This window comes from Molothrus ater, chromosome 1, assembly GCF_012460135.2.
Source record: "Molothrus ater isolate BHLD 08-10-18 breed brown headed cowbird chromosome 1, BPBGC_Mater_1.1, whole genome shotgun sequence".
In the NCBI taxonomy this organism is placed as follows: Eukaryota; Metazoa; Chordata; class Aves; order Passeriformes; family Icteridae; genus Molothrus; species Molothrus ater.
The window spans coordinates 128551144-128577736 of record NC_050478.2 but is presented as its reverse complement, the minus strand read 5'-3'; the positions used below and the strand labels follow the sequence as shown (position 1 = coordinate 128577736).

General features: G+C 38.1%; 1 protein-coding gene across 1 annotated transcript; it reads left to right on the top strand.

Moving 5' to 3' along the window:
* Positions 1–16: 16 nt before the first annotated feature.
* DCAF13 (DDB1 and CUL4 associated factor 13) lies at positions 17–25891 on the top strand. Its single transcript, XM_036407047.2, has 11 exons — positions 17–136; positions 1147–1346; positions 3450–3557; positions 5290–5379; positions 6271–6426; positions 7141–7218; positions 11155–11237; positions 13156–13320; positions 16432–16567; positions 24404–24567; positions 25351–25891. The coding sequence occupies exons 1-11, from the start codon at positions 67–69 to the stop codon at positions 25436–25438; spliced, it is 1338 nt and encodes a 445-aa protein (XP_036262940.1). The 5' UTR covers positions 17–66; the 3' UTR covers positions 25439–25891.
* The last annotated feature ends 702 nt before the right edge of the window (positions 25892–26593 follow it).

Below are 26593 nucleotides of genomic sequence, written 5' to 3'. Positions count from 1 at the left end.
GCCTCGCGCGAGAACGGCCCGCGCGGCGCATCCGGTCACGTGGGCGCACGGTGCCGGCGCGGCGCGATGCGGGTGAAGGTGCTGAGCCGCAACCCCGATGACTACGTGAGGGAGACCAAGCTGGACCTGCAGCGCGGTGAGTGCGGCACCGGCACCGGCCCTCGGCCCCCGGCCCGCCCGGCCCCCGGCCCGGCCCGGCCCGCCCGGAAGAGATGAGGCCGGCGGCCCGGGAAGGCGTTCGAGCGCCCGTCGTCCGCGCTCCGCTCCGGTCCCCTCTCCTCCGCCGCTGACCGCTAGCCAGCGAGAGTCGGAGAGCTCGGGCAGGGGCTTTGGGCTTCCCTCCTTGCGGGCACCGGGAGCACTCCCCGCGGGTGCCGCTCCCAGGCGGGGATTCGCGTGCGGGGCCTCTTGGGGGCTGAACTTGCCTTGCCGTGGCCCGGGCGGCGGCTGCCGGGAGCTCCCATTGGGGCGGCAGAGCCTGGAGCTTCCAGAGCCTGGTCTGGAAGCGGCGTCAGAGCAGGAGTGGGGGCTGGGGGTTTAATCACTGATTTGGTACCCCGAGATTGCGCTTAGTATTTCCTAGATTACCCTTTTCAGTTTTTTGCGCTTAATGCTGTTCTATTCCTGGTATATGGAGTTCTGCTTCTTGCACAATCATTATTTAAACTGCCAAAAATGGTGTTGATTTTACTCATAGAATAATAGAGTTTTGTCGGTTGGAAGGGAGCTCTAAAGGTTATCCAGTCCAACCCCCCACACCCTGCCCTGTGATGAACAGGGACATGTTCAGCTAGATCAGGCTGCTCAGAACATTGATGGGGCATGTGCCATCTCATTGTAAAACACTTCTTACTTGTCTAAATTTCCCCTCTAATCTAGTCTAAATTTACCCTCTTTAAGTTTAAAACTGTTACTCATTGTCATATCATAATAGACCATCTAAAAAGTCTGTCCCCATCTTTCTCACAGCCCCCTTTAAATACTGAAAGGCCACAGTGGGGTCTGCTCTGAGCTGTCTCTTCTCCAGGCTGAACAACCCCAGCTCTTTCAGCCTTTCCTCATGGGAGAGGTAGTTCATCCCTCTGCTCATCTCTCCTCTGGACCTGCTCCAGCGTGGGTTTCTAATGTGTGTTCTTTCTGTTGCAGTTCCAAGGAACTATGACCCTGCATTGCATCCATTTGAGGTTGCACGAGAGTATGTAAGAGCTCTGAATGCCACAAAGCTAGAACGTGTGTTTGCAAAACCCTTTCTTAGTTCACTTGATGGCCACAGAGATGGAGTTAATTGCATGGCCAAACATCCAAAAAGTTTGTCTACTGTGCTGTCTGGAGCCTGTGATGGGGAGGTAAGCTTGCAAACCACCACAAACACATGTCTTTTTTCTCTTTTGCGTTTTGTTGGGTTGTTTGGTTGGTTTGGTCACACCTTACTTTTCTGCCTCTGTTCAGCATGTTACCTCCAACCTCACGCAGTTTTGCTGCTCTATAACTCTGTCACTGTACCTGGGAGATAAACCTGGGAGACAGACTGTAGTGAAAGGTTCATGGGCCAAGATAAGGACAGGGAGGGACCACCCACCTATTACCACCAAGGACAAAACAGACTGAACACGGGGTTAATAATTGAATTTAATATTAACAAACTCAGAACAAAATAATGAGAAGTAAAATAAGACCTTAAAATTACCTTCCCCCCAGCCCCTCCCTCCTTCCCCAGGCTCTCCCTTCTCCCTATCAGCACAAGGAAACGGGGGGAGGGGGTTACAGTCAGTTCATTACAAGTTGTTCCTGCCTCTACTCAAGGAGAGGAGATGCTCTGCTGCTCCACCATGGTCCCTCCCATGGGAGACAGTTCTCCATGTCCTTCTGCAGTGTGAGTCCTTTCCACAGACTGCAGCTTTTCATGAGTTGCTGCTGTTGGTGGCTGTTCCACATTGTGTAGTCCTTCAAGAGGAGGCTGCTCCGGGGTGGGTCCCCACAGGGTCACAAGTCCTGGGAAACCTGCTCCAGTGTAGGCTCCTCTCTCCATGGGTTCTGAGGTCCCTGCCAGGAGACTGCTCCAGCAAGGGCTTGCCATGGATCACAGCCTGCTTTGGGTGCATCTGGTCTCGGTCTTCTCCACAGTTGCAGGTGGATCTCTGCACTCCCATTAACCTCCTCCATGAGCACCAGGGGCCCTGCTGCCTCACCATGGTCTTCACAAGAGGCTCAGAGGAACCTCATTCTTCCTCCTCCTTCTTCCTTCACCTTGGTGTCTGCAGTTATTCCTCTCATGTATTCTTGCCCCTCTCTTCTCTGAGTGCAGTTACTTTTATTCCTTTTTAAATGTGTTATCACAGAGTTGTTACCACCATTTCTTATTAGCTTGGCCTTGGCCAGGGGTGGGTCTGTGTGGGAGCTGGCTGGCATTGGCTCTGTTGGACGTGGAGGAAGATTCCAGCAGCTTCTCACAGAAGCCACCCCTGTAGACTCCCACTACCAAAACCTGGCCGCGCAAACCCAATACACATTGGGATGGCTTTCCCTAAAGAAGTTAAACTGCCAGATTAGCTAGGGTGAAGGGGCATACAGCCAAAAATTTTTGGAATAGCAGGCTTTCATATTGCCTAAAAAAGGCTAACCCTATGTATATATATATATTTTATTGTTTTATGTAACTATTATAAATAGCAATCAAGGACTAGTGGAACTAGTGGCTGAAAAAACTACCTGTCTTTTCTGAATTACCTGTCTTTTCTCACCCTTACATTGCTCATTTGATATAGTACTTGAATACTTTAAAGATAATCAAGGGCAGGTTAAAGGTCTTCTAGGCAGTTGGCTGCTTTCTGCTTTTTATAGAAAGTGCTCATGTCATGCAGTAGTATAAGGGAGGTTAACCTTTTCAGAGAAAGTGGAACAAATTTCTATGAAAGTTCTTACCCAAATTTCTTATTCACTGATAGAGCAAGTGAAGTACAGGGTACTGTAAATAATTAAAAATATAAAAAGTGAACTCCATTTCTTTGTTGTTGGTTTTTAAATGAGCCCAAAAGCTTTTAAACAGAAAGCTCTGTGAGAGGTGGACATCTATAGACAATGTAGTACAGCAACTGGACAGAAAAAATTCTGTTGATTCCAAATTTCTTTGTGTTTTTGTCTTTAAAAGGGTATTTTTTTGCTAATTTTATAACTGCTGCTGTTTTTTAGCAAGAATTCTAGTTCAAAAACATGGGAGTGCAAAATGCAGAAAGTATACAGCTTAGGTCGTGGGGGAGTGTAGGAACAAAAGAGCCTCACTTCTAAAATTATTTTTCAAGAAAGAAATAATTATTTTTTAACATGATAAATTCTGACCGGTGTCCAAGCCAACTCTGCCATTTCATTACAACATGTGTGGTCTCTTGTACTTGAATACTGAACTGCAGCTGTGGAAAGCTTACAGAATATTTGCTTTTTGTTTTTATCAGGTTAAGATTTGGAACTTGACCAAACGACAGTGTATCCGCACGATACAAGCCCATGAAGGCTTTGTTCGAGGCATGTGTGCCCGTTTCTGTGGCACATCATTCTTCACTGTGAGTATTATGTGGCTCCTTAGCAGTGCAGCAGCATAGAGTACCTGCTCACCATCTGTTTTCCACTGAGAAGCTTGCTCTCTGCCATAGAACATGTAAATATTGTATGAATACACTTATTAAATGTGTCGGTGAACCCGACAGTTCTATTTAGGATAAAGTTTTTTCTGATGCTGGGATATGGATATCGTTCAAGAGCATGGAAGAGATAAATATGAGCAAAGAGCTAACAGATGGTCTTGTAATTAAAACTCCAGTAAACTAGTTTTTGTTAAAGTAGTAAAGTAGTAGTTCATTGCAAGACTTAAAAAAGTTAAAAAGTAACCATTTGCATACACATATTCCATGTAAAAAAGTAACCATTTGCATATACTATGATTAAAAGTAATCTGATTAAGTTAAGACCATTCCAGGTGAATAAAGCTTTATTGATTCATAAAAAACCACAACAGATTCAGTTGCATGTAAACTGCTTGGAAATAGTATGTCTTCCTGTTGGCATTAAAACAGTTCTGAGATATCACAACAAGAACTGTTTTTGAAAACAGGAAGTGTCCTGAGGTTGTGCTTTGTTTAAACTGGTCATAAAAGAGCCATTTTCACTACAGTATATTTATTTTTTCTAAGGTATAGACTAGGTCACAGGGACAGTAGTTAGGATATAGGGAAAGTCACAGTAAAAAACCCTAAGTGACTCCAAGTTAGTTACTCCCCTTTTGAAATGTCTGCCTGAAAATTGAGAGAGGGAGAGAAATAGTAATAGTGCAGTCAGGGAGGAGAGGATAAACTTGTAAAGCTAATATTTTTTTAGGCCTTTTTTTTCATTATCCAGGTCACTGCACAGCCCTGCAAAAGCTTGTGCTGGCATTAGTGCAAGAGGTAGAACAAAATTTGGAGCAGGCAACCAGAGCAACTGAGGTGGAAAGTGCCTTTTAACTGATTACAGGCTCACCAAAGTCACTTCCAGAAGATAATTTGCAGTTTAAAAACCACAAAATTTAGCCTTACAAAATAGCCATCATTCCAGCTCACCTTTTTCCTATTCAGCTATCTATATTGGAAATTGGAAAAGCCTTGTGAATCAAGATGGACAATGAAATTGGTGAAGGAAAGGTGGTGGTGGGAAACAAGCAACAAACTGGGAATCCATCGCCGGCTCTCAGAAGCCGACAGATCCCCAGACAATCTCTGAGCAGCCCCCACCTCCTCTTTCTGCTCCCAGTACTGCAGCTTTTATTGCAGAGCATTGTTCTGGGGTATGGAATACTCCTTTGGCCAGTTCAGGACATCTGTCATGCCCGTGTCCCCTCCCAGTCTGCTGCCCACCCCAAGCCTGTTGCTGGTGGGTGAGGCAGGGATGATGGAGACAGAGTGGGAGCAGGGGGAAATGCACAGCCAAGGCTTGGGGGCTGTATCAGGGCTGTTTCAGCGCAAATATTTTTTTCAGCCCTGATGTTTTTTTCATCAAAAACACAGTGCCAGGTAGGCTGCTGTGAAGAATGTTCACTGCAGCCGGACCATGTACATGTTTTAATGACATGTTATGACCAGGAGAGCTAATCTGTAGCTTGGAGATATAAAATGGAACAAAAAATAAACAGGAGGAAGCATGTGTGTATATTACAGAATATTTTTTTGAAAGGATGCCTGTATTTAATTGCAAAGCTCATCTAGCAAAATAAAAGGGAATATATTTACATAAAACAGTACATAAATTCTCCAATATTTCCAGGTTGGTGATGACAAAACCATAAAGCAGTGGAAAATGGAGAGCCCAGAATACGGAGAAGAAGAAGAACCTGTTCATACAATTCTTGGAAAGGTAGTAAAATAGGAGTTTTGATTTTCCCACACCTCTTCTTTTGAATTAAGTTTGAATAATTTCTTATCTAGTTTTTGAAGGAGAGAGAAATAATTTGATATCACTTATTATCATAATGGGTTGTAATTTGCTGGCATCAAGTTTTATTGTGGCATTTTTAAAGTATCTTCATGTTTTTATTGCACTTACTTTACATGTAACCAGAAAGGACTCCTTGAATGCCACCAGAGACTGCTTAGCTCTGTCTGTACTAATTATCCCTTTCCTGCAAACTGGTCACATTTCTCTGTAGTCTCTTCAGATGTGTATTGTCAGTGCTTAGTCTGCATTAAATAAGTTACTTTTCATACCAATCTCACAACCATTCAATACAAAATACTAACTTTACATCTTCCTTATTGACAAAAGCAGTCTAAAAATAGATATTTTGGCACTTTGAATTTATGATAAGCTTGTGTTAAGAAAAATGTTAAATGCTTTTTTCAAATTGATGGTTTGAAACTCTTTAGTTATTGTAATGTCTGTGAAATCCGTTCAAGTCCCTACTGAAAATACAGTTGCGCTCTTAAATTTTTCATTTGCTTTAAAATGAGCCAGGATTTTGTAAATATGCCTTTAGTGCCAACTCCATTGTAAATTACCAAAAAATGCATACATGCACCTTAAATGGAAAAGAAAGCTTGCCTACTGGCAGGGGTATATCTGATAAGGTTTAGTTTCTAGTAGCAATGGTGACTTAATTTTCAGTAATATAAATGAGAAAAACCATGTGAGACTCCCCATGCAAAGATTTGTTGATTTTTTTTTTTTCCTAACAGAACATAATTGAATATTTATGCATACAATTGGGTTTTAAAATTTTTGCTTTTTTTTTGTTATTTTCCCTTAAAGACAGTGTATACAGGAATTGATCACCACTGGAAGGAGCCTGTTTTTGCTACCTGTGGCCATCAAGTGGACATTTGGGATGAACAAAGGACAAGCCCCAAGTGTTCTCTGACTTGGGGTTTTGATAGCATAAGCAGTGTAAAATTTAATCCCATTGAGGTAATGATTATGTAATTTATTGGAAATTAGTATTTTTCTTGAAGAATATGAAATGTAAACTCTGTTTACACCATCTTGATTTTTTTTCTTCCAAATTTAGATTTTATGTTTTAATGGAATATGTAAGGAGATGCATATATAGATTTTGATGGTTATATTATTTTGGAATGTAGTACCATACAAATTTATCTTCCTATCTTTTGTCTCTGCTAGTGTGGGAGAGGAGAAACAAAAGCAGAGCAATCTCCATTCTGCCCACAACAACAACATACCTTGTACCTCAGTCATGCAGTGTAGCAGTTAAGTGGCTGAGGAGCTGCCAGTTCATCTGTTCCAGTATTCTACTCCCTGTGACTGAGACTTCTCACTCTTCCCACAGCAAAACAATTGCATTTGATCTTTTACAGCACTTCTGTTATACCCCTTGACTGGGCTGTGCTCATAGAAAAAGTGTTTATGAGGAATTGTCTGTTAGTTTTAAAGTAGAGGGCGCTGCATGGATTCTGGATCTTACAGGGAAAGCTATTTAAAATCTTTGTGCTGGGTAATTAGCTGCACAGAAAAATTGATGAAGGTATTTCCTTGACTGAAAAAGAAACTCATGACCAGCTTTGTGAAACAGCTTAGGTATTTGATGTAAGCTATTAACCACACTCTAGAAGTATTCAGAAGACCATACACACTGGTTTTGGGGTTTTTGGTTTTTTTTTTCAGACTTACCTTTTGGGAAGCTGTGCTTCTGACAGAAATATTGTGCTGTATGATATCAGAAAATCAACTCCATTAAAGAAGGTAATATTTTTCTTTTTAAGATTAATTACTGGTGCTAATAATCATACTGAATATGTTAATAGCATGTAACTGTTGGTGACAGTAGAGAATGGGAAGCTCTGAAATCTGAGTTAACTGAGTTTTCATTGTCTGAGTCTTCTGAGTTTGAATTAACGTTGGGATTTAAACAATGCAGAGTTAGAAGGGCCTTCTTCTGCATCCAGACAGGCTGTCATGCTCACTCTGTTGTAATTCTTGATCAAGTGCCTGACCTGACAGCAATTTCACAATAAGAACTTTATGTTCCTGTATTGCATTCTGTCTATGTATGTGTGTTTTTTTTTTTTTTTTTTTTTTTTTTTTTTTTTTTTTTTTTTGTTTTTTTTTTTAATTTTTTTTTTCTCTTCCTTACCAGAAGGAAACAAGCTAACTTCACCACTGGAGAGCCTTGCTCTGTATTTGAAAAGGTGTTTTTCTTTCAAAGGGAGAAAAAAAAAACCCCTTTTCAAAGAGAAACCCTTCCCTATACACCCACCATAAACATTCAGAAATCCTTTGCAGTGTAATCAAAATAATATTTGTATGTGGAACATACTGATGACCTAAAGATTCCTATTTAACAGAATATTTGTATTTATTCAGATAAGAGGCTGGTAATTCATACCCACCTATCAAACCTCAATCAAGTTCAGTAGTTCTAAGCCCCAGATCTATTTTAACTATGTTCTTCTTGAAATACAATATTCTGGCTTGCGAGTATGCACTCAGTGTTACATACTGCCTGCGGTGTCATTGAGCTGATACACACTACAACATTAAAATGGTACTTAGTTATAAAAAGGAATGTTGTTGGCATAACAGTGTTTCTTTCTCTCCCCGTGCCCCAATAATTGTTAGTGAAGTTTCATTTGGGCCACTGAGGCAGTGCTTATAGAAACTTGTCAGTGATGCCAACTAAAGACCTGAATGTTGAAATTAACCCAGCCAGTGCTGTAGAGCTGCAGCATCTGGTCAAAAGATGCAGTTGGATCCTTTGTGAACTACGTTTGAATCTAACAGAGTTTTACTTATGTATATATGCTAAATATATGACTGTACATATGTGTGGATATAGAATTACTGTAGACTGTGTGCACATGTTTGTGTATGTGTATCTCATGTAAGCAGCATGCTGAGATGCATTTCCTGCCGTAGGAATAAAACACTGGTTAGGACTTCCTTGCTTCCATGGGCACAGTACTGGGTTTCCTCCTGAGATAGGGATAATTCTCCTGTGGAGAGGAGGTGAAATGTCCATTTTTGCATTGAGAGCTAAGAACTTTGGAACTCCTAAGGGATTGGTTTTGCTTATTAATGTTACCATTCTTATGTATGGGCACTGGTTTCTGGCACTGCTGCATTCCTGGAATTTGATCAGCTGAGCAGTTGGAACTCGGTGGCAGTCCCTTCATGAATGGAAATAGGAGTACATCACACATGCATTCCTATTCACACAATTCTCACACTGTTGCCCGTTTGTCCTGAGTGTGGATTTCAAAGCCTTTAGTTTTAAAAAGGGAGGGATGAGATAGTGAGATGCTACCTAGGTTCAAAAGAAGAACTAGTCTAAAAAAAGCTGGGAAAGATGAATGAAAGCAATTCTGTTCAGAGACAAGAGGAAAATGTTTTGATAGGAATTGGTACACTTTAAAAGTCATTCTTGTGCAACCTGTGGGATCAGGAAAGCTTAGGGTGTTGTAAAGATAGACTTTAGCATTTTAACAGCTGACAGGAGCTGTGTTTTCTCTTGCTTGTTACATTCTTAGGTGTTCATCAACCAAAAACCTTGCTGATAGTAAGGGAAGACAGGTTAATTATTTGGGTAATGTTTCTGTACTAAAATAATGTCAGCATTTCCAGACTGACATTCTTTGTAAGCAACTGTTCACAGTTAAAATAATTAAACCCAGAGAACCAAGTCTTCAGGTACTTCACAATTTTGACTTGTCTTAATGGGGACTTAAACTTACCCATTTCTAAGAAGATGTACAATAGATTAAAAATAGCAGTTAAAAATGGCTCTGGCATGGGTTTAGATAGTTCTGAAATGCCATTATTAATGTATTTACAGCAACTTAAATCACTTCCAGCCCAGGTTGCCTTATATAGTTGTTACTAAACCTAATGCTAGAACTGTAGATACAATCTCATTTCTTAGGTACTATTTTAATTCCAAAAGCCACTGCTGAAATCAACTGAAGGCTTGTAAATTTTGGTGTAAAAATAGAGATTTGGAGCATGACAGGACTTGACTCCGTTTGAAAGAGCTGGATTTTTAGCAATATTGAAGTTATTTTATAAAATGACTTAAATTACTTATAGATATGGTGGGCTAACATTGATTGTGTGCTCATTTTGCAGTGGCTGGTAAACTTGAACCAGGAAGGAATAAAGAACGGTCCTTGATTATTAACTTCCCAGTTTTGTGCAAGTTTTATAACTAGAACAATACTGAAATCTGAGCAAATTCTAGTTGTCGCATTAGAGTAAACAGAGGACATCTCAGTGTCTGCTTTTTAAACTAGAGATCACTTTAGACATCTGATGGTTACATTCCCTTCTGGTTGCATGCAGTTCCTGAAAATAAGCAGTGTTCTGCAGCACAGACTTTATAATGAACAGGATGGTGTCACCTAGGGAATGAGGATTTAGGGAGAATGAGAATTACAGGAATAGACACACATTCATTGCAATCTTTTGGAGGGATGTTCAGTAAAATCATCACTTAACTTGGTTTGAGACTGTGTTCATTACCGTAAGGGTTATAATTGTACAACTATAGTCTGAAATAGGTGTGTAAATTTATGGTGTTCAGTGTAGTAAGCCAAGAATAAAAATGAGATTTGAATACCATACCGTTAAACAAATTTCAGGATTTTTAAGTAGGATTATAGCTGGCCTGGAGCATTGTAGAAAATCCTGTTTATAGAGTTGTTCAGTTTGTTAATCAGTTGCTCTGTAATTACACATCCACTTTGTGTCAGGCATACTGTATAGGTCTTTTTTTCAAGTAAATGGTTGGAAGTTCCCCTCAGACTCGGCAGAAGCCAAAGCTGCAGTGTCTGATGTGTCAGATGACTTTGTCCCTGCCTTGCCTTGTCCCACAGGGGCCCAGCTGTCCTCCAAGGTGGGGACATCCAACATACAGCTTGCTAGTGCCTCTTGTCTAGTCTGCAGTTAGAAAGCAGAAGGGTTTTATTAATCTGTTATCAGCTGCCTTCCTCCCACTTCAGGGCCAGCTGGCCTCTTTGTTGGCCATATGCTTACAAGCAGCAAGCAAATCTTACAAATGTGTGAGGAATGATTCACTGCTGGTACAGTGAGAGTGCTGAGTACCTGACAACACAGTAACTTGTGTGTGCATTGCTTGGCACTTCCACAAGAAATGGCAGCTGGCCAGGAGAATTGGTGAACTGCAATTTTAGACATAAAATAATGAAGGAGTAATAACTGGGAGAACATAAACATGTTACAATTGCTTTGCAAATGTTAGTTCACAGCTTCAATTAATGACTATGTCCCTTGAAATAACCATTTAATTAGGTGTGTCTATAGATTACTTAACTAAAGGTTCCTGTAAATAGGACAGAGAAGTGAAGTTTTTTGGAAGTTCCAGATTTACTTGTTGACTACTAACAGGTTGCCATGTTAAATGACCACTTAGAAGAATTTGATTCTAAGGTGATTTACAGAGGAAGATTTAATTGTTGTGTAGCCCAAAGCAGAAGTATGTAATGAGGGACAGGAGGTTCTTGGGTTTCACTTCTAACACTGCTGAGGAAACATTCTGTCATGTACTATTCCTCTGCCATAATTATCTGTCTACTAAGTCCTTGTCTTCGGGAATGTAGGAAGTTTTGAACTGCAGTGAATATTTTACTGCCTTTAACAAGGTAGCAATGTGTAAATATATTTCAGGTTATCTTGAACATGAGGACAAATACACTGTGTTGGAACCCTATGGAAGCTTTCATTTTTACTGCAGCCAATGAAGATTACAAGTAAGTGTAACCTTGATTTTTGATAATCCTGGACAGATTATATTTTTCATCTGTATCTTGGTTATTTATGATTGTGCTAAAATAAATTTTTAAAAGACTACTCAAACTCTAAATTTGGATTGCTTTACAATCTAGAGAATTATAGGAATACTGATTTTAAGAAATATGAATTGATGGTAGACTGCCACTTTCTGTGTGTCTCAGTACCTGGGGGGTAAAAAGCAGTGTAACTTAGAATAAATGCAGCTGAATGCAAGTATAACTTGAGATAGGCCCTGGAAAATAAGTACTATTGGTCCAGTCTGAGGCAATATAAGTGTTTATTTTCTTGCCAGCTCTTGTGAAGCTTGATACATTGTACTGATCAGTTATTTTCATGAGAACATTTCTTAAAAAAAAATAATCTTTTGTGAGACAGTTCTGGAGACTGCAGTACTTATCCTTTCAATGTCTCGGAGCAGTTTTTTACTTTTCAACAATACTATTCATATGAACAGCTAATCTGATATTGAAAAAGCTGTCTCTTCAAAACTAGGCCATTGCAAATATGCTCCATATCCTTTTTTCCAGGAAGTCAGTGATCTAACAATAGATCACTGTTTTCTTCTAGAACATAGGAATTTTATCACTTATCTTAAGGCTGTTTTTCTAAGGAAATGGAATCTGGCTCAGACCTTGAAAGTGGTGTTATATTCAATGTGCTGTTTTTCTAGTATTTATGTTATGGTAAAACTATTAGACTACCTAATCTGTTTGTTTATAAGTTTGAGGTTTTTGTTTATGAATTTGGTTTTTGGCTGGTTTGGGTTTTTTCAATTTTCTTTTCTTCCTCTTGCTAAACTAAAAATTATAGCTGTTTTTGTTAGGGACAACTGTTCTCTTGTAGCCTGAAGCATTTAGTATGCAAAGGCAAATGCACACATCAACAATGCATATGCAAGTATTTGCTGGTTATATGGAGTAGCAATTTTGAATAAGATGCTGCATACTTGGGGAATTTAGAAGGAAAAAGCAATAATCACCATTATAGTATTCAGTAAGATATATTTAATTTCAGTTATGCATTCATCTGCAGAAAGAAAGGTGAGAAATCTGTTGAATTAAACTTTTTTAACATAATAGTCCTACTAAATGGTATATTTTAATCAGGTTCCAATAAATGCATTGTCTGTAAAGCACATACGCTTATTTGATGATCTGCATATTCGATTAGGCCTGGCTTCTTTATTCAGAGGGAGTAGAGGTAGGCTTTATCTGAGCTTTCAAGTCCTTGAGAGCAAACCAGCTGTGGTCCAGCAGCTAGGTGTTTACTTTTAACATAAAACACCTGCCTTCCATGTTTTTCTATGGATAGTGTGCTCTGCTGAACTAGCATCTCCATGGGTAAGGACCAAGCTTTCCCTGCACTACTAGACTTGCTACACCAAGCTTTCCTTGCACTTGTCTACCTAAGATAATTAGGCAGTAAGAAAGGATGCCAACCAAATGGAACTTTACAGTAGACTCTGAATTACTAGGAGTTCACAGCAGGGGAATATTAGGAAACCTTTCAGAACTGATGGGCTTTCTGTAATGATTGAGAGGTGCTTTTACAAGTTCAGGGTGCATACTTACATGGGAAGATGGAGTAAAGGAGGCCAGTGTGATGCCTGCAATCTGACCCATGGACAGATGATGAAGTGGAGCCTATCTGTCCTTTGATAGGGAGAAAGAAACCTGATCCAATAACTAGATCCTTTGATTAACAAGCTTCTTTCAAACCCTAAACAAAGCCATTTTCTTTCTTTTCACATATTATGAGCTGTTTTAAGGAGTTCCCTCTGCAGTATGGCTCTATCCTTAAGTGTGGTTTATGTAAAATGTACTCTTTACTTAGGACTTGTTCTGATACTAAGCTAGTGATGTATTTATTTTAAAGCTTATATACTTTTGATATGCGCTTTCTTGAATCACCTGTGATGGTGCACATGGATCATGTGTCTGCTGTCCTTGATGTGGATTATTCACCCACTGGGAAAGAATTTGTGTCTGCCAGCTTTGATAAGTCCATCCGCATTTTTCCTGTAGACAAAGGTCACAGCAGGTGAGTAGTTTTACACCTTTCTCTCTCTTCATTCCAGTGACTTCCTTCCAAATCCTCAAAATTACTAATTCATTCATTAACATCTTCACTGGGGCATTTGCTTCCTGTGAGTGTTGAAATCTTATTCTGTCGGTAGCTTGAAACTGACAGGCTGTGTAGTTGACTTAGTTCTGGAGTATGGATCAAGAGTAGAACTATTTAACAAGTAGCACTTCTTCCACAATATGGAGGTGAAATTAGAGTGGATTACTGTGTTCGTGTCATTTGTATTTCACCATGGTGAATCCCATTTGATTTCCCTGTTGATGCATCTTTAGTGATTTTAGGTTGCTTTGTTCTGTTTTTGTCACCACTTGAGTTTGCCATATATTACAGCATTGTAGCATTTGGTTTCCTAGGGATTGTCTTCATCCTAGGTGGATGATTGCTGAAGACATTATGTAAAATAGATTGCTGTATGAATTCCTGAGGATCAGTTTGGGACCGTTTTGTGATCTATTTCAGTGTATTTACTACCTTTTGTTCATATTTTGTTAACCTGGTTTTGATTTGTAATACAGTGCTTTGAATACAATTCACATGGAGTTCGTTTTTCATGTAAGGTTTCATAAGTCAGTATATTAAATATTTTGCTTGAGTTGAGATTGAATCTACTGTGTCTCCATTATTTTTTTGTTTTCTTTCAGTTTCATGAAAACTGGGGCAAGTTATCTGATCTTTCTGGTATCATTTGATCTTCATAAACCTGCCTTCATTATTCTTTCTTGTCAGTTCTTCCTCCTTTTTCTTTATTCTTAATTTTATTTTACTTCTGCTTGACTTCCTCTCTCCAGCCTTGTCCTCCCAGAAGGTTGTTACTGAGTCAAGTTCTAGGTGGTTTGAGGGTGAAAACGTTGAAATACTGATTTGGTGAAGGAGTATATTTTTATTATTGATTGATGAAATTGTGCATGCTGAGTAACTGTTTGTGCTCCTATGCTGCATTAAATAGTGGGAGGGGCTATTTACATTCCCTCTATATCTAATTTGCTGATAGTTTTCATGTTCTTTTTGTCTTGCAATAATACTTTAAATGTGATTAGATGGTGCAGTTTCTTTGTAGGTTTGGGAGTTTTTTCTGACTTGCATTATTAAACAATATGGTTAGCAGCTTCTTTGTATGAATTAAGAATGTTCACAGAAGTGGTGATATGTAAAGTTAACACACATCACTGCAGAGAGGTTTTCAGACCCCATAGCACAACAGTAAAAGGCTTTATTTCACATTTTAGCAGATTGCTGCCAAGGCCTGTGGAAGGGGTTTTTCTTTGTCCACACTTTTCCCCCTTTTGTATTGTAGCCATAAATCTAGTGAGGAGAAGCTTTACAAATGAAAAATTTTGCCTCGTGTAAGCTGATTAGAGTGTTCTGGTACACTTAAATTTTTTTAGAAGCTGGGCATCTTTAGAATTGCACAGTTCATTTTAATCTCACAGAATGGAGAAAGTCTCTAAAGAGAAGATCTGATCCTGCTTGGAAAACTGAGAGGACAGTTAGGAATAACTGTAAATAAGGATCCTGGTGCTATTCTAGTTTTTACTTCTGATGTCCTCCCAATCTGAAAAACTCCTAACTGCAATTGCTTTCTATTTTATTTTTAAATGAAAATTCAAATAGTGAAATTGTTTAGCCCTAAGAAATAAGGTTTTTTATGAAGTTGATTAAATTTAGTAAATGCTTAGCAGACAGAACTGTATTTCTGTGCAAACTTCTAAATGACAGATCCAGGTTAGTTGGCCATGTTTTCTGTTTTTCCTGTCCCTGAAAAATGACATTTAATACCTTGTGATGACAGCCACAGGATAGGCAAAGGCTGCAAATTCAAAGTATGAAAAGGAAAATGACTTAGTTCCCCAAAGGTGGGTGAAGAAAAGCTTTGTTACTGAGTCATGTGGTAGAAGGAAAGTAAAACACAGAAGTTCTTGTGAAAGTGCAGATGTGCACACATGCCATTAAACAGTGAAAAGCCGATGTGAGTATTAATGTTTTCTAATGGTAGGTGTGCTTAGTCTTCCACATAGTTGTTCTTGTAGAGTATTGCTTGCTGGTGAATGAAAAGAGGTGATTAAGCTTATTGAAGCTTATTTATTCTGATATATTGATTACTTTTCTTGCAACCATTTCAACTCAACCCCAGTCAAGTTTCTCCACATCACTTGAATAGCTGTTGCTTCTGTGTTTCTTTTACATTATTACTTGGGTCTTCCTTGCAAAAATAACTGAATGGAAGAAAGAGAATAAGCTGTAGTGCATGACTGATGCATCAAAGGAATGACTATTGGTAGACAATAAATAGACCTTGCTTCTTCCTTCTTTTCAGAATGCTAATTCAGAATGCTAATAAATAACTAGAATTCCCAAAAAAGTGTATTTAGTCCTTTATTTTTATAGCAGAAATAAAAGAATAAACTTGTTTGATACATCTAAAAATTAGACAAAAATTTAACAAAAGTTTAGACTAAAGTTTAACCTAAATATTGGTTTAAATGCAGCATTCAGAAACATTTTTCAACAGCACTTGTTGAGCAGGAGTCTAATCAGCAGAAATTAAAAAAGAAATGGAGTCCATTTTTGCGTAAAGGAGGGAAATCACAATGAAGAGTAGCAAATCCATTGCCATATCATAAATGGACAGCTAGGAGGTGTTTTGTTGCTGTTTGGTGTTAGATTCTTTGGCACCTATTTTTCTGCATTCCCATTCTGTAATACTCTGAATGTAAAAGCATATTAATCAAAATTATTTCAGGAACAGTATGCATTTCATACTGTATACCCTTAGCATGGTTTGCAAAAAGAGTTGTTATTATTTAACTCAGTACTATGATTTCTGTGAAAGCACTTATTTAAAAAGCATCTTATCCTAGGTAGTCCTTTATCAATCTATCACACTTTTTTTGAATCTCTATCTATAGAAAGGTAAGATCAGCAGTGTTTAAACAGGTCAGATTTTTTTAAAAACAACAGCAAGAAAATGCAAAAATATTTTGCCTTGAACAGAATGCTCTGTGCTATTTGAAAGGTAATGGTGAGAAAAGTGATGATAGATAATTTAAAAATGTGTCTCTGCTCTAGGGAGGTTTATCATACCAAACGAATGCAGCACGTCATCACTGTAAAATGGACTTCAGATAACAAATACATTCTGTGTGGCTCAGATGAGATGAATATTCGCCTGTGGAAAGCTAATGCCTCTGAAAAACTGGGAGTGGTAAGAGTTGCATTTTGCTTTTTGTTATCACAAGATGCTTGGGGGTTTTTGTTATTATTACAACCAGTTAGCCGTTTCAACTTTTAAAACTTGTTTATGAAGGGAAGCGATAAAATAATATTATGACATTTGTGTTTAATTTGTACATTGACATGTGCAGTACAGCTCATTGCATTTACTGCAGCTTATAATAAGAAAATGAGATGCCTCATTATTGCTATACAAGATGACTTCTTTTGGTCTTGTTTAATGTTAACAATAATTATCAGTTCTATCTAAACTAGAATTGAATTTTTTACATGTGTGCTAATGGTTAGAATTCATCCTTTACCACTGGGAAAAAGGTAATAAATTCTGTTTAGCCATACTTAAGTAATTCTGTTGAAGTTTAGAGTCACTACTTTTAAAGATTTTGACTGGAATGTGATTAGTTCGTATTCATTCATGCAGTTTGTTAAAAAAAAAGTATATTAAAAAAAATCATGCAATGATAAGCATATGTATTGTAAAGTAGGCTTTGCACTGATGTGTAGTTTGACACCGAGATTCTTGTTAAGCTTTGTAACTCTCAGATACGAAGTGGGAAAACTAGGGTGCTATCTGAAGTCTGCTTAATTCAGTGTAAGTCTGTTTGGTCGGGGTGTTCCTAGTGTGAACGATCACCAGCCTCATTAGGGAAGACTTCTCTGTTATACTTGTTCAAATGTTTGTGTACAGACAAAACCCAAATGTTCCCTTTCAGTTACCAATTGCATAGGTTCATCTGCACAGTTGAGTCAAAGTATTGAGTGACTTTGGAGAATGAATTTGGCACTTTGTGTGCTGGGAGTAATCCCTTTATGTAGCTTTATATTGTTATGGTATTTTGGAGGTGCTTAGATTGCCTTTTCTTAGCCCATCAGCAGAGCTGTCAGATAATGTCTGGGGGAGTTTCTGCTTGGTCTTGTGAAAGGTTGTGGGGAGATGAAAGGGAAGCTGTGATTCAGGGAACAATGCGGTACAGCTGAGATGCTGGATCTCTTGCATACTGATGTCTAGGACTGCTTGTAATTACCTGAAGCTCTATCAACTTGAATTATCTGTAGGAGGGAAGTGAAACAGAGCTGGGAGAGGTGGCAGGTGGAGGGAGTGGAGGAGTACTTTGGGCTACACTGCACACAGGATAATTCATGGACTGCTGTGCTCTCTGAAGCACTGGATGTGGAGTAGCACAGTTAAAATAACATGTATATCTTTAGCCATGGCCCACCATAGGTATTGGGAAGTCCTGTTAGTATTCCCAGTTTTGCTACAGAGCAGTAGATAAAAAAACCGCACAGCTTTGTGGTCTCTGCAGTAATTCTGATTACAAATGACTGTTTATGTTGAATTTTTTTATTTTAATTTTTTAATGGATACTTTTTTTCTTTTTTTTTTTTTCCCCCCCTGCTCTTCTGCATTGATTATTGGTATTTTCCCATTGGTGCTTTGGTCAAAGACAATTATCAATTCCATAGTTGCTTATTTTGAGACTTTACTTTTGGATTTAATGTTCATGTTGAATTTGTTTAGATAGTGCAGTGTTGGGTAGAAATATTGCCTGTGTTCCTTCTGTTATATCCGTATGCCCGTGGCAACACCCTTTTCACCTAATTTTATTGTATTAACTGACGCTTTCTCCATTTGCTCACTATATTTTTAGCAAGAGATCATGATGTTTCTCTAAGATGCTGTTCTGTAACAGAATTGTCTGGTATTTTTGATGTTCATCTTTACTCTGAGCCCTTCGTGTGAAGGACAAGTGGGTAAAAAAATGTCACAAATATCATTTTCGTGTAGAAGCGTTCCTGATATTTTCAGATGTGAACAAAAAGTTCACTGCACTGACTACTACTAGATGGCATTGGCTGCTTTTGTTATGAAAGAGTAAGGATAGTTGACTCTGGGAAGTAATAGGCAAGCACAGCTACTCCTACATTGCAGAAATGTTGCGTACCAAAAGGACAACTTAGCTGTTAAGTGTTCAGAACACAGACTGGTAAATGACATTCTGCTCTTTTCTGTAGTATTTGCTCAGTGAAAACTGGCCATGGATGGGCCTAAAAAAAGACAGTACTTAGTTGTGACTACTGGCTATTGGATATGGTCTGCACGTTAATACTCTTGTGTTCCTTCACCTTACAGGAGTCCTACAAAAAACAGCCTTTGCTGTTTTCCCTTGTACACAGAGTACAGTGTTGTTGCTTGATGTGGCCCTTGGGGGCTGCACCCACAATATGGTTCTGCTCTTGTGGGATCATTTCAGTGAAGTTGTTGTAACATCTGTAAGGGTGTGTGTTTCTGTCACAGCACTTGGGCTGTCGGCTCCCAAGAGAACCAAATCAATAGCTATCTATGACACAGGTCAAGGGATATGTGGTTTATTATTTGATTTTTTTTCTCTGTTTTTTAAATTATTCTTGGGGGGATTTTTTTTTCCTTTTTTTTTTTTTTTGTTTTTTTTTTGTTTGTTTGTTTTGGTTTTTTTTTTTTTTGTGTTGGTTGGGGTTTTTTTTACTGTCAGAAGTGAAAATCCTCCCATAATTTATCATCCTATCTTAGAGAAAACACCTCGCAACATCAAAAAGTCATCTTAAGAGGCAAAACTATTTAGAAATACAGGAAGAACTTAAAAGGGGCATAGAAAAATTGCTCTCACTTCACAGAACAGAGAAGAATTTGTGAAGAATTACATTATAATGAGAAAAGAACATTTCACACCTCTGTATCTTATGTGGTAATGTGTTCAAGCATGGTGTTGTTGAAGCCATGAATTTAGCAAGACACAGAATTTGAAGCTGTCTGAAGTGGCTATAGTTGATTAAAATTTTCTTAGAAGCACTATGAAGTTTTATTTTTTCAGATGTTTAGAGAGCAATTGTAGCTAATAGGACTCAGGAGTCCTCATGGCTTATCAGGCTCTTGGATATATCTTGGGAATGTTGCTTGGATTCAGTGCGAATCCCTGTTTCATCCAGCCTGGTAGTTCCTGTGATTCTTAAGAATGCAACTGTTAATGGCTATTTAGCAGGTTCCACTGATGTTTTTTTAGTATCTGCTTCTTTTTTAGAGTGTTGGTGTTCTTATCTTCACAGACATATGCTTGCTTATTTTATAAGTGTCCAGTCATTCCACAGTCTGTGGCTATTTTTTGCATGTTTTGAATATTCAAAGCTGAACATTCAGTAATTCTGTCAGAAGTGTCAAAATATGTCTTAAATGCTTAGTTGCTTGGTCTGCTATTTTTCTTTGCTGAGAAGATTTTTTTGAATGACTCATCCAAAGGTCACTGTATTTCTGATATAATGCTAAAATCTTGCAATACATTGTATTTTAAGATGGATATTTTTTGTGCCAGGAGTGGGTAAAAATCAACATCCTGACTGAGAAAGAAAAATAGTAATCAAACTTTGTTTTTTTTCCTTTGGTGAGTACTTAGTTGTTTTTTCACATTGCTGAGTTCAAAGGAAGTTATAGTGAATATGTAATACTCATGTTGTGGCTGGTGAACATTTATCCAGTTGGAAAGTTGTACTTTCTGAGCTGTACCCAAGCAGTCATCAGTTCTGACATGCATGTTTCTTTTGGGTTTTAATGTATTTGGCACTGCACTCATTATTCAAAATCAGTGAAACATGAAAGAAAGAAGAAAAGTTTCTGGAGGAGCCAGAGGCATCTTGTGTCTCTGCTCCACTGAGAATTAAGTCTGCACAGATTTTACGTAGGGGTAACAAAACCCAAATATCTGTGTTGGAGCTACTGCAGAGGTTGCTTCAAAATAATTTTCTACATTTAGCTTTTAATAAATTTTCATCAATTGATTAGTATGTATTATTAAATAGGATGTAACAGGTGTTATTTTTAAAGCAGTGAGCATCTATCTCAGCATCTATCTTCTATGCCCAGAAGCAAAATACTCAGTTAAGACTTGGGAAACTCTAGACTGTTCAAATACATAATATATGGCTTGTTAAGTATGTTTGATGCTTTTTTAACCTGTGCTTTTGAAGAAGTTTGGGATTTATGAAAAGGAAAATGATTTTGACTTTTGAGGAGGAAAATTGAGCCTGGTCTGAGTGGAAAGGCTGAAAAAGCAGCAGTAATATAGTGGATTTCAGTTAATAGTGTACAATTAATGTAATTGACAGAAAGAAAGGGATAGACTGGGTTCTCCAAATTGTACTGAAAGTAATGAACCATCAGTTAAACTTGTAGAATCTGTATTGCTCTTCAGTCTGCCACATTAAAAAAGAAACTATACCTGCACTTCTTAGAGTGTGAATTCTTAGTAACTTCTGTGAGTAACAGCTGCAAAATTTTGTCTCTGTTACTTTTATGAATTAGTACAGAGCAGTGGGTTAGGATGCTTAGAATTTTAGTGAAACTATTGATGAATGAGTGAACAGTAGTGGAGCATAGGTTTACTGCTTTCTTAAAAAATGCAGAAATAGCAGATTTTGAGTATGGGCTAGTAGAGAGAGGAGAAAGTGCTGTTGGAAGTCTTGGTTTTGATCTAGCAAAGTGCATTAGCAGGAGCACTCCAAACTGTCTTAAGCAATTGTTTATCCTTTCAGTCTGTTTCTAGTATGTGGTTCCATTTTCTGAGATAATGCTGATAACAAGCAGTACCAGACACTATGGGTCATGGCATTCTTTTCATAGTGATTTTCAGTTTGATTCAGTGCACCTGCAACTTCAGCCCTGTAGCTATGATTTTATGCTCTTAACATCTACATTGCCCTACATTACCTTTCTGTTTTTTTGCTTTTGTCATCCATTTAGATGTAAAGAGATCAAAATTTTTGGTCCAGGAAAGAATGAATAATGAACTTCATGGCTATAAATTTAGAAGGTGTTTTCCGCAGAGCAATTGAAAAATAAATAAAGACAAGCTATGGTGTAGAAAATTGCTGGGATATATCTGGATTCTAAAAATATATTGCATCTGTGCTCTTGCCTGCCCTATCCTAGAAGGGCAACCTGAAGAGGACAGATAAACATTCATTTCATATTCTCATGCTGAATTACAGAAGTCTTAATAGTGTGGAGTTTTAAATACAGCCCTCTTGAAGAGAAGAATTTTTTAAGGGTGGTTTTAGCTTCTAATCAGGGCTCTGCAAAAATGCTTACTTTTCTTCTGCTTAGATGGAAAAATAAGCAGTCTATGTCATCAGGAGGGAGGAGAAGAGGCATGGGCAGTTTACTCGAAGAGGCATTTTCCTATTGCTGACAACTTGGTTGCATTTAAGAGTTCTTTCTCCCTTTTTTCACCCTAAGTATTTGCTGTGAAGTCCTCCTGTGTAAGGGACACAAATCAGATGTGTTTCTGCCACATAATCTTTATTTTTCTCGTGTAGGAAAGAAATTGCACATTCATTATTTGAACATAGGAAAAAACAGTCATATCACCTTTAACTATGTCTTCCCCTCATGATGTCACATAAATCCTAATTTATTACATATATTAAATTGGAGAGTGTTCTAGTCCCTATAAATGAAATCTCTAATCCTGCTGTGCATCTTCTCCAGCCCAAAACAGAATGGGAAGTAACACAGTTCTCTTGAGCTGTTCACACTGAACTTCATTAAGTGACTTACAAGAGAAAGCTGGAATTCAGTGCATTATTGCAATGTGCTTTCTTGGCTATCTGCTACCTCTCATGAAGGAAACTTGTCATTACTGCAACATTTTCTTTTCCCATTGTGTGGATGAGGGTGCACTTGGCACACAGGGTGTATTGGCCGCTGGCATCTGGTAGTTGGGTGGAAAGTCACCAGCTGTGTCCCTTTCTCTATACCACATTACCCATAAAAATGGAGTCAGGCTCCACCATCTCTTAATCTATATTATTTTTTAAAATAAGATGTCCTGGATGTATCTTTTAATTTACAGAATCACCTCTTGTCTGTAGAATCATCAAGGTTATACTAAATAGGCAGCAATTTGCTCTTCTAAAATTAAAGAAAAATCATTGCATTTAATTAAAATAAAGCTCTTTAATTTGGATTATGTTGGCAGTTTTCTGCAAAGTGGGAACACCTGGGATTTACTGAGAGTGAACCAGCTATTCACAGGCTGGCTCACAAGAAGGAATTTCAGTAAAAGGGGGAGGGTAACTTTAGTGGGCTAAGACTGTAAAATATACTCAATTTCAATTTCAGAGGCCACAATGAGTGTAAGTAAAGCAGAAGGATTTGGATTTTATGAACAAGAGGGTGTGGAGAAACAGGTTAAGAGCATCATGTATCTCTGATGTTTGAATAAGAATTTTTTGAGCCATGAGCAACTCCGTATCTGGTACCTGGTTTCCTTAATGTCCCAAATCAGAAGCTCCTTTGGGGTAATTTTTTAATACTTGTTTTCAGACCATTTATGGTATTCTGGACCAAAATCATCTGAGTGTGCTAATTATTTATTCGGAAGTCATGAAAAATTCTAGCAGAAGGCACACACAAAAGTGATCTCCAGAGTGGAGAATAAGTAGCCAATTTCTGATTTCAAGGGGGGGGGGGGAATCATGTGTCTCATTATATTGTAAGTGAAATTTCCAATTGTGTGTGTAATAAAGTTGTTGGTTTTGTTACTGGTTGTTTTTTTTTTTTTTTTTTTTTGTTTTGTTTTGTTTTTTGTTTTTTTTTGGTTAGAATCAGTTTGTCCTTTCTGGAAAGTGAGAAGTTAGTGACACCAAGTCATTTGCAAAGCTGAATAACTAGTAGTTGCATGAACTATTGTTTTACTTTTAATGTTTTAGGTGGAGATAGTACTGTGACATAAATGTGGGATGGCAAAAGACTGGTGCCATGGTTTAATGGAAGATATGAAGGGTTTTTAAGATGTCTGAAGTATTGGAGTTACAGAGTTTGGGCAGGAGGTTAGGAAAAAGCGGATGGGATTAAAATCATATTAAATTTATATTTACAGATTTTATATTTATATGAAAACTCACTAGACTGAAATGCAGCTGAAATTCCCAAAGATCCAAGTAAATCCAAAATACATAGAGGTTGCTCATGAAGCAATTCATGCTTTAAACAAAACCACAGGAAACACATTTTTTTCTTTTTGATAAATAGACATTAGAACCAGAGGGAAAAAGCCTAGTTGAAAAAAAAATCTTCTGTAGATTGACTGTCAAGAGAACATGTTTCTTACTTTGATGGTGGCTTGGACAGAATTTTAAACATGAATTGAAAATTAGTCTTTTATGGCAATACCAGCTCACCTGTATTTCATGTGGTTGTGATACCAAGACTTTTTTTAGCTGCTTGATGAAAGTTGGAGCTCTGTGTGCTATATAGTCAAGCTAATACTTGAAATCTGATCCGTGCTTTGTGCTTCCCAAGGGATCAGGGAAGCTGGGTAAGATTCAGGCCACCTGAAGAGCTTTCTGTAAAGCTGTTCATGAGGGCAGTTCCTCTACAGCATTTTTAATTACACTGCCTAGTGATTAAAATGCCTGAAAATCTTTGTTTTACAGGGAAAGTTGGTTGTCATCCGAGGTTAGGAAAGACTAATCAAAGAGTGTTTACTGTCAGCTATTTAGGTTCTCATTTGTCACTCTACAGCACATTAAAATCTGATTCTCTGGAATTAAATTTGGTTACTTCACTCAGCTTTAAAATGATAACGTTTTGTGTTTGAGCATTGGGATATTGTTGGAATTTTAGGTTTTTTAATACTTACCTTCCTGTATTCTGGAGGAGTTTACTAGAAAGAAGCCATTTGAATGAAAAGTTAAAATTTTATTTCGTAAAGGAGATTAACAGTTAAATCCCTGTTCCTTTATAACGTGCTCGTCTGTGTTATTTTCCCTGCAGCTTGCACCCCGAGAGAAGGCAGCCATGAATTACAATCAGAAGCTGAAGGAGAAGTTCCAGTTCCACCCCCAGATCCGGCGCATAGCTCAGCACCGGCACCTGCCCAAGAGCATCTACTGCCAGATCAAGGAGCAGCGCATCATGAGGGAGGCTCGGCGCCGCAAGTGCGTGCTCCTCTTTGCCTGCACTTTCTCTTCCTCTAAATAAAACCCATCCCTGCTGTGGCCCGTGGGAGTGATAGAGCTCCTTTGAGCATCTCAATGAGGGATCATGAGCTACTGGATTGATTCTAAGGAAAACGCAGATGAGTGCCAGTGGCAGTGAGGGCTGGCTGCTTCCCAGAAGTACAGTGAAGACATGGCAACAGATGCCATGTTGGAAAGAGCCACAGTGCTGAGTTAAGCATGACATGGTGCCCCATTGCAGTGGAAATAGGATGGACTGTTACAGGGTGTGTGAAGGGTTTTTTGGTTTTTGTTTGGCTTTTCGTGGGTTTCTGGTTTTGGTTTTTTTGATAATGCCAGATTCCAGGATGAGTGTTTTATACCACCTGGATCATTGCTATGTTGGAATTTCTAGGGGTAGAAGGTGGTGTACTTTGCTGTGGCTGTTGAATTAACAGTAAAGTGGCGGGTAATAGTCATATTTATTAGCTATAAACTCCACAAACTTGAGCAGCTGATTGTGTTGACATGAAAACCAAGCTGAGCTCCCAAAGAAAGGCTAATTTGAAACCTTTCTAAATCAGCCAACTTTAAAGTTATTTTCAAAAGGGATGGTCCTTTTTCCCAAGGTAGTATATGGCTTTTGGTTATTAGAAACAGAGCAATTCTTAACTTTTTTGGCTTTCTTTGTAGGATGACCTCATCAGTAGCTTGAGGAGGAAGACAGGATTTCTTAAACATTTGTGCTGACTACTGAGTTTCATTTTTCTGTTTTGTTTCTAGGGAACTGAATCGTCGTAAGCACAGCAAGCCAGGATCCGTGCCCTTCGTGCCAGAGAGGAAGAAGCATATTGTGGCAGTAGTGAAATAATTGTTTTCACATGTACAAAATGCCACAATGAAAGAAAAATGTCACTATTAAAATAATACACTGTACAAAATTTGATGGACTTTGCTAAGACAGCATGTGGTTCCAGAAACCTGACTTTTCTTCCAAGTTTGTTCATCCTCTGACTTCTTAAATCATCTGTTTTGAGTAGTTATGAGAATTTTCCCTGTAATATTTTTTTGCCATTTGTCTGATGTTACTGGCCCAACACTGCATATTGCAGTGGAGTTTGACCCTTTTGATACAAGCAAATAACTTGGTGGAAAATATCTGTAATTCCAGTTATATTCCTTGGTACTGTTACTACAAAAAAGGTTAATACTTGCCAAAGCAAAAAAACCTGCTCCATATAGAGTTACAAAAATTATTGTCCTTATGCTGTCCTTTTTAAAAATTTTTATTTAAACAAATTTAATAAAGTGACATTAAGCAATGGACTGGATTTTGATTATTTCAACTGATTATTCTTAATGTCTGCATTATACTTCTTACAGTACAATGTATTATTTTTCTTTTATCCAGAAAGAAATTCAACAGGATTTTCAGACATCTATAAATATTTATAGTTTTGCTCTGTCTTTTTAACTATTGTTATCTAAGCTGACCAAACTTCAGACTGTTAAGTTGCTAATATTTATAATTACTTAGTTGAATAATTTTTTTCTCTTTAAAACTTGCAAAATCTGGATTTAAAAATTACATCTATTTTATAAACCACCGAAACTCCTTTGGATGAGATTTATTATAAGCTTTCTATTTTACATTTATAGAAGAAAAATGGAAGTTTCACACTTTAAAAGGTATTTGTATTCCAAAGTTCCTTTACAGTTTGCCTGGGAAAACACCCTGTTTCTCTTCCCATGCAATAAACAGCCTTTTATTGAAGTTGCCAAGGTGATGAGAAAACTCTGCTGGAATTAAACTAGGCTGTCTAGACTGAAGAGAGATATGAGATATGTAATAACTGTAATTGCTTAACACCATCTCTACAAAAAGCTCTTTTTAAGTCTTAACACTACAGTGTGTAATGACACTCCCCTTACCCTGAGCTTATGCACAAAAAAAATGTGAACTCAATTAGAGTAAACTTAATTTTTTTTTTTTTTTAAATCTGGAAATTGAGCACTTTGAGCACTT